At 42.5% G+C, this 15,263-nt stretch overlaps 1 protein-coding gene across 2 annotated transcripts in view; it reads left to right on the top strand.

Moving 5' to 3' along the window:
- LOC143986509 (ficolin-2-like) overlaps window positions 1-15,263 on the top strand; it is a 38,055-nt gene that overhangs the window by 15,759 nt on the left and 7,033 nt on the right. The window contains exons 4-8 of one of the 2 annotated variants that reach the window (XM_077484860.1): window positions 316-360; window positions 2,699-2,761; window positions 4,728-4,852; window positions 8,569-8,698; window positions 11,822-11,956. In XM_077484860.1, coding sequence (XP_077340986.1) covers window positions 316-360; window positions 2,699-2,761; window positions 4,728-4,852; window positions 8,569-8,698; window positions 11,822-11,956 — 498 coding nt within the window. The remainder of the gene's footprint in view (window positions 1-315; window positions 361-2,698; window positions 2,762-4,727; window positions 4,853-8,568; window positions 8,699-11,821; window positions 11,957-15,263) is intronic. The other variant, XM_077484861.1, reaches the window with a different exon arrangement.

Genomic DNA, 15,263 nt, shown 5'->3' on the forward strand with positions numbered 1-15,263 from the left:
AAAATGTGAGGGGTTTACTCACTTTTGTGTGATACTGTGTATATATATATATATATATATATATATATATATATATATATATATATATATATATATATATATATATAAAGGGAGCCAGGAGTCCAAGGAATACAAGGTAACCAAAATCTAACTTACTGTGTAATAAATTGTTGTAGGAGGGTGTGCAAGGTTTAAAATACTTAAAAATGGCTCCAAAGTCACAGAGTTCTGCTGATGTTCGGAGGATTGTGCAAACATTTTTGTAAGAACACCTTTAATTTGCTAAAGTGAATGATGATGGTTATCACGTTTCAGGTCAAAAAGGAGAAAAGGGTGATCCACCTAATCCAGGCTATGAAGGTAAGTTATCACTAATATTTTATAGAGAGAAAATATGTCAGAAATCAATCCTGATGAATATTATATCCAACCAGCAGAATGAGCTATGGGCTCTTTTTCACGTTGTTTGCTAGACAAGACTTACATGCTTTGCAGAAAAAAAGCAATATTGCTTACAGAGCACAGTAGCTTATGCAGAAACAAACGCACATAAAAGTTTACTCTTAACCACTTCCAGACCACCCACCATATACTGCGGCAGGGCAGCCCGGCTGTGCACAATCACATACTTGTATGTGATTTCATGCACGCAGCATAGGGGGGCGCGTGCGCCGCTGGAGCGCAGCTCCCGCTGTGGTTGGACACAGTGGGAGCCAGTCAGCAGGTTCGGTGGCCACGATGGACACCATGACCCACTGATCGTTCTGTGAAGAGACGGATAAGAGGTGTACCTATGTAAACATGGCAAACCACTGATCTGTCAGGGAGGAAAGCAAAGTTCTTTGTGTTTCAGCTAAGCTGCGACATGAACTCTCTTTTCCTCCAGTCTGTCCCTCCCCCACACAGTTAGAAAACACCTACCTAGGACACACTTAACTCCTTGATCACCCCTGGTGTTAACCCATACCCTGCCAGTCTCATTTATACATTTATACTCATTTATATTTATGCATTTTTTTTAGCACTGATCACAGTATTCGTGTCATGGGTCCCCAAAAATTGTCACTCTAGTGTTGGATTTGTCCGCAATGTTGCAGTCCCGCTACAAATCGCTGATCACCGCCATTACTAGTAAAAACAATAATTAAATAAAAAAGTCCCTAAATCTATCCCAAATTTTGCGCAAACCATTCAATATACGCTTATTGGGATTTTTTTACGAAAAATATGTAGCAGAATACATATTGGCCTAAATTGATGAAGCAATTTTAATTTTTACATTTTTTTTATTGGGAATGTTTATTGCAGAAAGTAAAAAATATTGTTTTTTTATTCAAAATTTTTGTTATTTATTTGTAGCACAAAAAATAAAAAAACGCAGAGGTGATCAAATACCACCAAAAGAAAGCTCTATTTGTGGGAAAAAAAAGGACATCAATTTTATTTGGCTACAACGTTGCATGACCACGCAATTGTCAGTTAAAGCAACGCAGTGCAGTACCGTAAAGCATTCCGGAGCTGAAGTGGTAAAGCAGTAGTAAACTCTGCTTTTGAACTTGTTCCTACAGGTAAGCCTATAATAAGGCTTACCTGTATGTCCAGTGAATATATCCAAAACTTGACTTGTTTACGAGATAGTTTAGGAGATATTCACACTGGATGCAGCTGGTGGTGGCATCAGGCAGGGAACTCAGAGACCTGTTTGCCGGGTTCAGAGCTGACTTCGACACTCTGGCTGCACTTATTGAGCAAGCACTACAGTGAGAAATTGATCAGGTTGCCCAAATGGTATCCTACATTGACTCATGGGTTTCATTATTGGAATGCTCCTGGTACACTGTATAGAGGCTCATTTGGCCACTCTGGAAGCCTCACAACAGCTCTAGGCTTCAGACCATTACTGAACTAAGAGGTGGACAACACTGAAAACCAGAGCCGTCACAAAACATTCCTGTAAGAGGCATTCTTACAGCCAGACTTGCTTTCAACTGTCTCTGCATTTTTCAGTTCTCTGCTGGAACTTGATCCTTCCACTGCAGATGAGACTGACCACTTTCACAGGGTGGCAGGAACTGAAACCTCAGAAACTTCAAGGGGCATGCTCTGCAGCAACTTTTCTATTAAACTCTAAATTGATGCCTGAGAGCCATCGGCTCATTGTCTCTTCAGTATACCCTCCGCAGGGCAGACTGGCAACTTACTGTTGGGTCCATTTGAGACTGGCCATGGCTGTGAGCATGGGCCCAGTGGGACAGATCCTCAGAGTGATCCCCCCTTTCCCAGGAAACTTGACCAGCTGTTCGATTACATAACTAAATGAGATCTATTGTCATCATAGTTAGACCTGCTTTCACAGGTACCGTACATGGTTTTACTGCTTGTTGCAAGGTTTAATAGCTGTTATTTTTACTGATACGGAGTGCAAAGCCTTCGTGTTCTGGATCTTTTAATTTTCTTCACCCCAAATAGGGAGCTCCATTACTTCCCCCCTTGGAGGTGAGAGGTGGTTTGTATAGGAGCATTGTTTCTTTTTTGGGGATTTTTTTATAGTTTTGACTGGAAATTGTTTTGTCCAGTATTTTAGCCCCTCCCCTGATTAGAGAGTAAGAGCTAGTTGTATATTGACGCTTTACATGTCTACACCCCCCCCCCCCCCATCTCATTTCCTCTCCCTACCTTCCCTCCTCTGTGTTAACAGGCGCTGGGACCTTCCTCTCTATCGTTCCATTCCCTTGGTCGTCTGGAAGAGTACAATATGGACGTCAGTACTAGCTGCAATATCTTATTCCTAGGCTCCCCACCAAATTTGTTTTTTGGAATGTGACAGGCTATGTCCCAGAGAAGAGATCATGCACCTTAGGGGGATCTGTGGAGAGCCAAAATCCAGGTTGTCTACTTACAATAAACTGTTTTCAGCACCGGGCAAGTTGAACTGCTCACCAATTGTCGCTATCCCCATGCTTTTCAAAGTACATCTCCTAATACCAAATCTGTGGGAATTAGTATTGTCCTTGCCCGTAACATAAACTGGATCCTAAAAGATATCAAGGCTGATGCCCATAGCCGCTAACTATTTGTAAAAGGGACACTAGAAGGGGTAGAAGTTACTTTGGCAAACCTATACATCTTAATACTGATCAGATCACTTTTTTTGTAAACATGTTTGGAAGCCCTGGACGCTTTCGTTGAGGGCATTCTCATCTTGGGGGTGAGACATGAATGTTGCAGTCTAATTCATTAGTGGACATCTCCCACGGTGCCTCGCAACTTTTGTACGGGTTTCTCCGGTGCTTAAAATAACTTTTACATGTGGCACAGCTGGTCGATGTGTGCCACATGTTCCATAGTAAAGAGAAAGATTTACCATTCTTCCCATTCAACATATTCCCACGTTAGATACTGTCATGGTTATGCAATAGAGTTCGTCTGCTTACCTGTCTGCATGTGTTCATTTCTAGAGACCAGCCAAGCCTCATCTGACTGCTTTTATAATCCATCCTCTGGCATGGCTCCACCCTAGCTCCTATCAGAGAACTCTATATTAACCTGTGCACTGCTAGCCTATCCTACTGATCAACCTTTGTGTGTTAGCTTCCTGTTTCCTGCCGTGTGCTCTGCTACTGTTTTCCCTTACCGACTTTGGCGTGTCTTGACTATCCCTGTTTGCCTGTGGTCCTGACCTATTGGCGTGTACCCGACTATTCTTGTCTGCTTGTGGCCCCAACCTTGGCTTTGTCCCTCAGCCAATAGCTTTGATGTAGGAATTTGATCTGAGCATGCGTGGCACTTGGTCCGATCAAAATTCTCTACACATGATCGGAGTATGTCCGATCGAACCAGTTGGTCGGGAAATATTTCCAACATGTTGGAAAATTGGGTCCGACGGAATCAGTCCGATGCATACCACACACAGTCGGATTATCCGACGACACGGTCCGATAGGACACATTCCGACGGATTCTCCGACCGTGTGTACAAGGGCTAAGAATTCTGATTTGAAGATCAGATTTAACAAAAAAAGATTTATTGACAGGCACTACCTAGAGAATATGGTTACTGAAGCTCATCAGAGAAAGAAACATTTTATAAAGATGGGTTAAGCCCCCCCAAAGAGAACAGCTACAGCCAGAAAATATGGCCAGATGGCCAGAGTACCATTTATTACCTTCTATCATTCCCAATACAGTTAATCAAGGCAATCTCTAATAAATATTGGTAATTGTTATTGCAGTCCTGACTTTTATAAAAAAAAAAATCCTAAAAATTACCTTACTTTTAGAGGGTCCAAACAACTGGAAATATAATAGCATAAAAACTACTTTAAAAAGCCAATTCAAAACAAGATCATGCCGGTGTTACAAATGACAGTTCTAGGTGTTTAAGGCCAAACTGCCTGTGTTGTCTTAATATACAAGATGGGATAACTGAAGTTTGCAAGTGTAAGAAATTATGCTGGTAGTCAGAATATTGATTTAATTTAGATTTCTCTTCTGAACGCTCACTTTGCATTTCATAAATTGATCAAAATAAACAAATAAAATATAAAAATTATAAATATATTAAATTATATATTGTATATAAAACTTTTTCAGGGTAGCGTATAGATAGATAGATAGATACACTCTTCATATGCAAGATGTCCATTTAGATGTGTCTTTTTCATCACTTTCACTCACTGGAAATGTCATTTTTTTTTATTTATTTTTTTTCTGTTGCCAACTGTACAGCGAGGAACTGTAAGGAGCTCTTGGAGGCAGGTTTCACAATCAGTGACTGGCACACAATATTCCTAGAAGGAAAGAAGCCACTGAAAGTTTTGTGCGACATGCACACTGATGGGGGAGGCTGGATTGTAAGTATCTCAGCCAGAAAAATGTATATTTTCATTGTGCGCTTAGTACAGTGGGGAAATTTAGTTTTTTACAAAAATATTTTGTAAGTTTGCCTGCTTACAAAGAAATTACATTGTTACATAGAAGGTGAGGTTGAAAAAAGACACAAGTTCATCAAGTCCAACCTATGTGTGTGATTATATGTCAGTGTTACATTGTATATCCCTGTATGTTGTGCTCGTTCAGGTACTTATCTAATTGTTTTTTTTAAACTATCGTTGCTTCCCACTGCCTGTGGAAGGAAATTCTACATCCTGGCCCCTCGTACAGTAAAGAACCTTCTACGTAGTTTAAGATTAAACCTCTTTTCTTCTCATGACCACGTGTTTTGTTAACCGCATGCTGACTGGGCCATAGCCGAAAGACAGCTACAGCGCGGTCGGCTTATTCTGGGTGGATGTCCTCACAGAATCGCACTCCCACACGCTCCCTGGGGCACACACCTGGTAACAACCATGACCGCTGGTTCCGGGGGACCCGGCGCATCATGGATCACGGTAAATGGGCGCTGATAGCGACTGTTTACCACGTGATCGCTCTGTTAAATTATGCCGGTTCATGACGCCAGTTCCTCCCTCCCCTCTTTGTACTGATCAGTACAGTGTGAGAGGGGAGAGGAAGACATTGTTTGCAGCACTGTGTGAACTACAGATCCAACCCACAACGCTGCCAGTACTATGCAATACTCTGCAATACTATGCCAATACTATGCAATACTCTGCCAATACTCGCCAATACTCTGCAATACATTTTAACAGAAACAAATAACAGAAACAAATAATTTTTTTTTTTAACCAAATTTTCAGTCTTTCTTGATTGATAGCGCAAAATTTTTTTAAAAACCCAGCTGTGATTAAATACCACCAAAAGAAAGCTTTATTTGTGTGAAAAAAGGGACAAACATTTCATATGGGTACAGTGTTGCATGACTGAGTAATTGTCATTCAAAGTGGGAGAGCACCGAAAGCTGAAAATTGGTCTGGTTAGGAAGGGGGTTTAAGTGCTCAGTTTTTTTTAATTTCTACTGTGGGGTACCAGATTGCAACTAGCACTTGTTACTATACTTATCTTGGGTTTGTGTACTTTAGTCAACCTACCTACCTGCTCCCTGGCTGTAATCACCCTGCTGGCAGGATGTTATGACACTGAGTCTTAGCTGGCACTAGAGGGAAAAAGTCTCACTGAAGCAATATTGCAAAGTGTCTCCTGATACTGCAGGTAAGAAGCTTCCTGCCACATAACTAAAAAATATTAATGTTGCACTGCTGTTTTTCGGTTGGTCTATGTTTAGTTTTTCTTACCCACCCTTAAAGGGATAGCAGATCATTTTTATATAGTTTAAATCTAGGATGTTTGGGTGCTGCTTACCTTGTTTACAGAATAGTTAATCTTTGCACCAAAGCACAATAGCTTTTCATTAGTAGTACCCAAATATGAGAAAAGCCCATATTTGGCAAATGACGTGTCACTGGATGCAGGGCCAGATTAACGTAGGGGCTTTTGGAGCTGCAGCTCCAGGCCTCTACCTTAATATAGGCCCAGCAGGGACGGACTGACCATTTGGATACTGCACTGCATGAGAGGCTCCTTGTACCTCCTGCAGCAAGGGGAATCTGAAAGTCAGGGGTGATCGGTGCGGCAGGCAATCACAAGCACCATCACCACGACACCATCACCACTCCCTCTATGACTCTCCATGAAGCAGCTGAAAGCCACTCCACCTACTCTAGAGGGAGATCGGTGCTTGTAATTGCGCCCCTCTCGTACTGATCACCCAAGACTGTCCATTAGATTCCCCCTGCTCTGGGCCCCCCCCCCCCCCCCCCCGTGTATGCAGTACTGACACCTTCCACTGCTCCATTCTCCCAAAAAAGTATTGTGAAACAAATGTAAAAAATATTTAAAAAAAAAAAACTACAACAAATAATAATAATAAATGAAGAAAATAATTTAAAAAAATAATAAATAATTAAAAAAATTAAGGGCTCATTCACATGGGTTCTCTTGCGCATACAGTGTGAATTTTTCATTTTATTTATTTCCATAAAAAGGCCCATCAAAATCCTCAGCACCAGGCCCATGATACTCTTAATCTGGCCCTGACTGGATGGGTGGTGCCTGATGGGGAACTGAGAAACTAGTTCCGCATCAGGTCCTCTTCACTTTTGAATGACGGTACTCAGCCGTGGGCAGATTTGATAGTTTCTGTTGGACTGAATAGTGGCTCTGGATCCGCCCGCTCCTGTGCGCTGTCAATCAAAGGTGGAGCAGATCTGATGTGGAACTAGTCTCTGAAATCCCCATTGGGCTCCACAAAACACCTCCAAGTGCCTGTCAGTGTGATGGCCACAGTGGCCTGGGGAGGGTGGGAGTGAGTACACTGAGGAAGGAGTGTCCAGGGTATATATGGATAAAATAATGTACCTGTCTGTGACGGTTACATGAATTGGGTGCAAGCACTGACACCTTTTATGAATTCCCCTGATTGTGCTGTCTCCTTTGCTGACTGTTATCAGTTAGCATTAATCTCAATTCTCGCTGTGTCCACTTGGGGGCACAGAGGGCACTACCCAGGAGTCGGGGTGCACACCAGTGCAGCTGGAAGCAATGTGGGTATGTGAACAGTCAGCTCAATTTGAGAGAATTGTTTGTGACAGAACAGACTGGGGTCCAAAGCCTGAGGGCCAGAGTACTGCTGCTGCAAGGCAAAGCCAGGAGGCGAAAGGAATTGCTTGTGGCAGAGAGATGCTGCACAAGATGCTGTACCTCTTTGTTTTTTGAACGTTTATTTTTATAATAGGGGGCAGTCCTTGACTGCTCTGCCCAATGACTTGTCAATGTGTTGCTGCTCCTTCATTGTCGAATTAACAGGATGCAGGCTGGGGGTGAGTTGTTCACACAACTGTATTCCTTAAAGCGGAGTCCGCCTGAAAAAAAAAGGAAAAGTAATCGGCTACAAATACTGCAGCTGCTGACTTTTAAAATAAGGACACTTACCTGTCCAGGGTGCCCGGAATGTCCTCACACAAAGCCAACCGTCCCTCGGCGCTGGCATCTTCAGTAAGGGAATCAGGAAGTGAAGCCGCAACAGCCTGGTTCCCTACTGTGCATGCGCGAGTCACTCTGCAGATTCTGAGTTGTCCCTGCTGTCTTCTGGGACCTGTGCGTCTCCCAGAAAACAGCGGGGGGGGTGGAGGAGGGGCCCGAACATGGCATAGATTGCTGCGTATACTGCGGCAATCTTTTGCCGGAAGTGGGATCAAATACCTGGATTAGACAGATATCTGCTCCCCCCTCCCCACTGAAAGGTGCCAAATGTGACACCAGAGGGTGGGAGGAACCAGATCAGCAAAAGTTACATTTATGGATGGAACTCCGCTTTAATGCAAACAGAGATAGTGGCTTCACTCACTAGTCTGTATTGTTTGGCATAGGTGTATGATGCACAAAATTGGCTGGACAGAATTACTAATTACTTTAGCAATTTAAACAGTTCACTTGTGTATCTCAGCTGCGTTTATCAATTTTTCTGAAATTCAGCTTTAAATTTTAGATGTCTAATCGCTGGAACTAACATGTTATACCAACTTACAGAAACTGCAATTTGTACACGATTTGTGTAAAACGTATGAAACTTGCTGCTAGGCTAAATTTTATTCTGTTCCTCTTGCTTTAGGTTTTCCAGAAACGTATGGATGGTTCTGTTGATTTCGTTCGAGACTGGAACTCTTACAAAATTGGGTTTGGCAGTTACCTGACAGAGTTCTGGTTGGGGAATGATAATATTCACCAAATAACATCTTCAGGTAATTGTATATAAGACTTTGTGTGACTTTCACTTCTCTTTCAATATAATTTGCTACATGCAAAAAACTCCAGTTTTGTGGGGAAAAAACAATCTAGGTGAATTATAAAAATTTTATGGATTTTAGAAAGCTTATCTGACACTCGTACCCACTATAAGAAAATTAGGGAGACATTTTCCTCCAAAGAATTTACACTCGATTTTCGTATAGTGTGTACACAACTTACGACAAGCAATTCCGCATTTTCATACGAAAATTCCGGTAGGGACAAACTCGTACGGGAACAGAATTCGATTCGTTAATCAGTTCTGATTTGCTATGAAGTGACGAGGAAAATTGGACATTCGTTCGCCTGATTTTCGCATAGTGTGTACCCCACTTTACCTTATATTCTTTCTCAGACTGACTAGTAAATAGGAAGATCAGTTTTCATTATCACCAGCTGAGCAGTATTAGTGCTACTTTGAGAAAATTGGATTTTTACTTACCTGTAAAATCCATTTCTTTGAATACATCATGGGACACAGAGCAGCCATATAGATTACTACCTGGGTTATGCGCCACCTATAGGTAAATGAACACTGGTAGAATAACCAAAAACAGGAAGATATCCCCTATATAACCCCTCACACACAGGAAGTACTCCAGTTTTATTGTTATCTCAGGAAATGTAAATATATCTTATGTTAGCAATAGGTAGTGACAGGTACTCTTTTTTGAAAAAAAGTGGGGTCTATTGGACCCTAGATCTCTCCTCTGCCCTCAAAGCATCTGACCACACCAAGATCGGTGTGATAAAATGCTTTCCCAATTTCCCAATGGCACTGTTTATATCCGGCAAAACCTAAGTCAGGAAATGCTCGTAGCTTCCTGTTTCATAGGCGATAGAGATGATTAGAGCCATTCTGGTCTCCGATCAGCTCTGTGGTAAGCTGGCAGAACCAGAGCTCAGGTTCCCTGATGGGACAGGAGAGCACGAGAAAACTATGGAAGAGCTTGGGGTGGGGAAACGTTCGCTCCCACTGCTTGTAAAAGCAGCCTAGAGGCTAATTAGCTGCTAGGATTTCTTTTACATGAAAGCCGACCACTGGCTTAAAAGAATGATACCAAGATGATACCTAAACCTGCTGGCATCATTCTGGTATAACCACTCAAAGTCTAGTAACATGCCAGTATTTGCTGGTCCTTGTTGGGCATATATTGTAAAGTTCTTTTTTTCATGAAGCCTGTAGGCTTAACAAAAAAAAGAGGTTGATCAGTAGGTATGCCCACCATTAGAATCCCGCCCTTCATCCACCCACTTCTAATGATGGGCATATATGCACCATTTTTTTTTTAAACTGTGGTGGTGAAATCACCTCCTACAGCGCTGGAGTCACTGATTTACGTATCATGAGAGCAAATGATGTTGCTGTTAAGATAAATAAATCAGTGCTGCAGCTGAATGGCGTAACTGAAAAGCAAACGATAGTAACAATAAAACGTTAACTCAATAAAACAACGTATTTTTTATCGCAATCTGTGTCTAAAAAATATATCCCAAAGCATGGGGGAAGCAAATCTCCCCTCCACGCCTGCCAATATGCTTCGGCATATATGTTCTTTTTTTTTAACGGTGGTGGTGAAATCACGTCCTACAGTGCTGGAGTCACAGCTTTATGTATCGTGGGAGCAAACAATGTTGCTGTCAGAATAAATAAACCCGTGCTGTAGCTGAATGGTGTATCTGCTAAGCAAATGGTGGTTAAAAATAAAACAAAGTAACATTACGGTATAACAGTAAGACCTACCATACCTGCAAAGCAAATACAATAAAACATTACAGTTCTAAAATGCAGTGACAATAGAGAGAGAACAATAGATGTAGAACAATAGGGAGCGAGCAATAGAGAGGTCAATAGCGAGCAAACATAAGAGAGAGAACATAAGAGAGAGAGCAATAGAAAGAGAAGAAAAATAACACGACAACTCTTTTTGGCTTTTTTATTTTTGTGTGTTTTTTTTTTTTTTGCACTTTTATATAAACTGTAAATGTTCCAGATTAGGGTCTCTCAAAATGTGATGGCCATCTCATCTTTGGAGACCCTGTGTAAGTGTTCCCTAGGACTGTGTAGTGCTGTAGCCTACACTAATACTGCACTAGTGTGTGGTAGCATTTGAAACAGTCACAGATGCAGAGACCAGGTTGGTCAGGACAGGAGGGTCAATAAAAACGGGTGTCACGCCTAAATCAGCGTTTTCTGCAAACACGACATTTTCTTTGGGGTGTTCTTTAGGCAGGGGTACCAGTTTACCGGAAGGCAAAGCAATTTCAAATTTCTCTCTCTACATGCATCTGAAAAAACGTATAAATATGAACAAAAAAATCTGAAAAATGCGTTCAAATACAGAACAATGTAAGGGGAGAAGGTGAAAGTGAAATATAAGACTCTGGTTCTTACCCCACTCAGTGCTATGATTGTTCGCTAAGGTGACTTTTTTGGTCTAGGAGGTTGGGTTAAGCCTGCCAGTCGTTCTGGCAGGATCTATGGTCATTACAACTATTTCTTTTTTTTTTTGTACATATTACTTTATCCAGATACCGGCCTGTCTTTTTGAACCTCTCCCCCAATCGCCGGGGGCGGCTCACCTGGCTTTCCTGGGCACGCCGATGGTACATTGAGTGGGGTAAGAACCAGAGTCTTATATTTCACTTTTACCTTCTCCCCTCACATTGTTCTGTATTTGAACGTATTTTTCTGATTTTTTTGTTCATATTTATACCTTTTTTCAGATGTATGTATTTCCTGAAGAAGCTAAGTTATAGCGAAACTAGTAGAAATACGTCACCACCTGTACCAGTTTGTGATTTGTCAAATGGTTTTATTGTATGAATAAATATTATGTATATTTTAATCTTGGTTTACTAGTATTGTATCAATTCTTTAATATGTACCGCAATAGCCCGCCAGCTCTCTTTTGTCTCTGGTAGCTCTGGTTTGGGGACCAGACCTCCCAGTTTGTATCTTCTACATTTTTGGATGAGGGTACATCTTATCAATATACTCAGTTGGTAGAACTTATGAGGTCATTCATTCTTTGCCACTTTAAATTATGATCCTTACCAATTTTATGCCATTTCAGGAAGTTGGGAACTATATGTGGACCTTCAAGACTTTGACAGCGTGCGATATTTTGCTAAATACAGTTCCTTCAAAATTCTTGGTGAATCTGAGAAGTACAAGCTTGAACTGGGGAACTTTATCAGTGGTAATGCAGGTAAGGCTATCCATATACTTAAAAAGTAAACCGTTATACTGAATATAAAACAAGTTAAAGAGGAAGTAAACCCTGATGAGTTTACTTCCTCTTTCATTCCCTGCAAAGGCAAAGCATAATGGACTACTATGCATCGCATCGCATCACATAGTAGCCCATTATGTGTCACTTACCTGACACAGGAGCCAGCGAAGTCACCGCTGTCCCCTGTAGTCCGGCGCATCCATCTTCTCGGTGGGGTCTCGCAGCTCCGCCGCTGTCATTCGGCGAAGCCGTGATGACGTCACTCCCGCGCATGTGCACGGGAGCCGAGACGCGCAGCATTTTGCGGCATCTTCGTCATCGACGATGCCAGGCTCAGTGCGCCTGCGCATGCACCGTAGACAGCAGTGCCCGTCTTCGGGCAAATATCTCCTAAACTGTATAGGTTTAGGAGATGTTTCTTGGACCTACAGGTAAGCCTTAATCTAGGCTTACCTGTAGGTCAAAGTGGTTTGTAAGGGTTTACAACCACTTTAAAGATATTTCTTTTTCGTACATCGCTGGAAACTGAGCCACACTATTAATCCTTACTAATAGGGTTACAAGCCATCTACAGGTGATTGGACACTGTCAAAAGATACAGGATGTCCTCCCCGTCATAATCCCTTACTTACTGGAAGTCCCTTGTTTTGTTTTGCTAGTGTCTGACAATGATGGTCACTCATGTGCAGCTCTCTGCACAAATGTTACCAGATGTTTAAATGGTTCCATTAGGAGTCAGGAGATTGGTGCTATCTGAATCCATTCTTTTGATGCAAAAACACACACATGCTCAGATTCAACTACGAGATGGAAGCTATTGGCTACTAGGTATTGAACTTCCTTTTTCTAGTCCCGTCGTATGTGTTGTACATCACCGCGTTCATGTCGGTCGGAAATTTGGTGTGACCGTGTGTAGGCAAGACAGTTTGAGCGGAATTCCGTCGGAATTCCGACGGGAAAACCATCAGAGCTTTTTCCAACGAGAATTTCGATCATGTGTACACAGCATAAGAAGTGGAGCATGCCCTCAGTGGATGCAGCTATCTTAAACACTGCAATACCAGGCACTTTTTCCCCCCTTCCTGCCCAGGCCAGTTTTCAGCTTTCAGCGCTGTCACACTATGCGTGGTCATGCGAAACTGTACCCAAATTAAAATTTTATAATTTTTTGAAACCGGTAGAGTTTTCTTTTAGTGGTATTTAATCACCACTGGGTTTTTTATTTTTTTTCTAAATAAAAATGAAAAAAAGACTTCAAATTAAAAAAAAAATTTTTTTTAGTTTCTGTTATAAAAATTTTCTTTTTCACTAATGTGAGCTGATAAGGCTGCACTGATGGGCACTGATGAGGCTGCACTGGTGAGACTGCACTGATGGCCACTGGTGATGGGCACTGGTGATGGGCACTGTCTAGGCCACTGGTGATGGGCACTGATGAGGGGGCACTGTCTAGGTTGCAATGATGGGCACTGATGGGCACTGAGAGGTGGCACTGATCTGTACTGATAATAATAAGAGCCCTCATTATCAGTGTAAATGTGTCCTGTCAGCCATGCCAGATAATCGGCAAGCTTGTTTACATGTGATCAGCTGTGATCAAAGGACACAAAAGTCACAGTGAGCACCTGATGTGCACCCCAGGGGGCATGCAGGAGGCATGTTCTCGGAGGACGTCTGCTATTCCAGAACTAGAGAACCGCGCTGTAGCCGTCTTTCAGCTATGGTGCAGTATTGAAGTGGTTAATAAGAGTCTTACATGTTTGGTGGATTATAATCAAGTCTTTAAGAATTCATCTGATAAACGATTGAAAACATAGCTTAACCCCTAGGTACGCTCAAATATGCGGCCTCTCAGCGGTTGGGCCTTGGCACCGAGGGGCCACATATTTGCATGCATTAGCGCCGACAGAGCTGTGCTGAGAGTGCGAGCCCTGCGCAGTCCCGGCACAGTGACCGGCAGCTCACAAAAAGCTCCCAGTCGCTTCTTACAACCTGGAGTTTTCCTATCATGGGACAGCCAATCACAACAGTCACATAGTCACAAGTTCTGCCTACCTGGCATGCCAAATCCCATAAAGGGCCCAGAGGGACCCGGTGTCAAAGGGATAAGGTATCTTTTGCTTTGGTCAGGGCTGCTATGCAGGTGGCAGCAAGCAGCTATTGGTATCTGCCAACGCCTCCAGGGGGGAATTAAGCATCTATCTTAGGATGTTGGATTCTGCAAGCAGTGAGTCTGACCTTGGAGGGAGGGAGGTTTGGCAGATTTTCCTCAGCATCTTTGTTTTGCTTTGGATGCTTTGAAGGATTCCATTCAGCAAATTTCATGCTTAGAACTTTTGTCTGTACACATGCACAGAATTCTTTGGCTGAAGTGTTGGTCTGCAGAATTGCCTTGTTAAAAGCTGTTAGCAGGTTTTCTGTTCATGAGGAACATTTGTTTGGACCAGATTTGGGAAAGTATCCAGAAGAGTTCAGGAGGAAAGAGGTCTCTTTTATATCTGCATAATAAGGGTTAACTTGCATCTCCAAGGGTGCCTGTTCCCTCTACTTCTACTTATGTATCCATGAGACAGTCCGTTCCCCGCATGCAGACTTCATCCCCTAGGGCAAGTCTCAGAGCAAGTTCTGTAAGAAGTCATTATCCTCTAAGCTAACAAAGTTGGATGCCAAGTATTCCTTGCAATGAAAGAGCATCCCCTCTTTTTCAGGTGAGGGGAGATGTTTGCAGGAATTTGTGGAAGTGTGGCAGAGTGAGATAGTAGACAAATGGGTGCATTGTACCATTGTGCAAGGTTACAAGTTGGAATTCTGAGACTTACTCCATTCTCATTTATTATAATGAAACCTTTTTACAGTTCCAAAGACAAATGGTGATGTTTAGCATATATTGGACCTTAAGTATTAACAGGTTTCTCTGGGTGTGGATGTTCATATGAAGTCAGTACGTTCGGTATGGAGTCAGTTTAGCCAGGAGACTTCCTGGCAACGGTAGACATAAAGGATGCTTATCTTTATGTTTTGTTATTCCCTCCTCATTAGAGGTCCTTGGCAGGGCCAGATTAACGTAGGGGCTTTTGGAGCTGCAGCTCCAGGCCTCTACCTTAATATAGGCCCAGCAGGGACGGACTGACCATTTGGATACTGCACTGCATGAGAGGCTCCTTGTACCTCCTGCAGCAAGGGGAATCTGAAAGTCAGGGGTGATCGGTGCGGCAGGCAATCACAAGCACCATCACCACGACACCATCACCACTCCCTCTATGACTCTCCATGAAGCAGCTGA

Source organism: Lithobates pipiens, unplaced genomic scaffold (assembly GCF_037356315.1).
Source record: "Lithobates pipiens isolate NorthernLeopardFrog02 unplaced genomic scaffold, aLitPip1_a1.2 Scaffold_166, whole genome shotgun sequence".
In the NCBI taxonomy this organism is placed as follows: domain Eukaryota; kingdom Metazoa; phylum Chordata; class Amphibia; order Anura; family Ranidae; genus Lithobates; species Lithobates pipiens.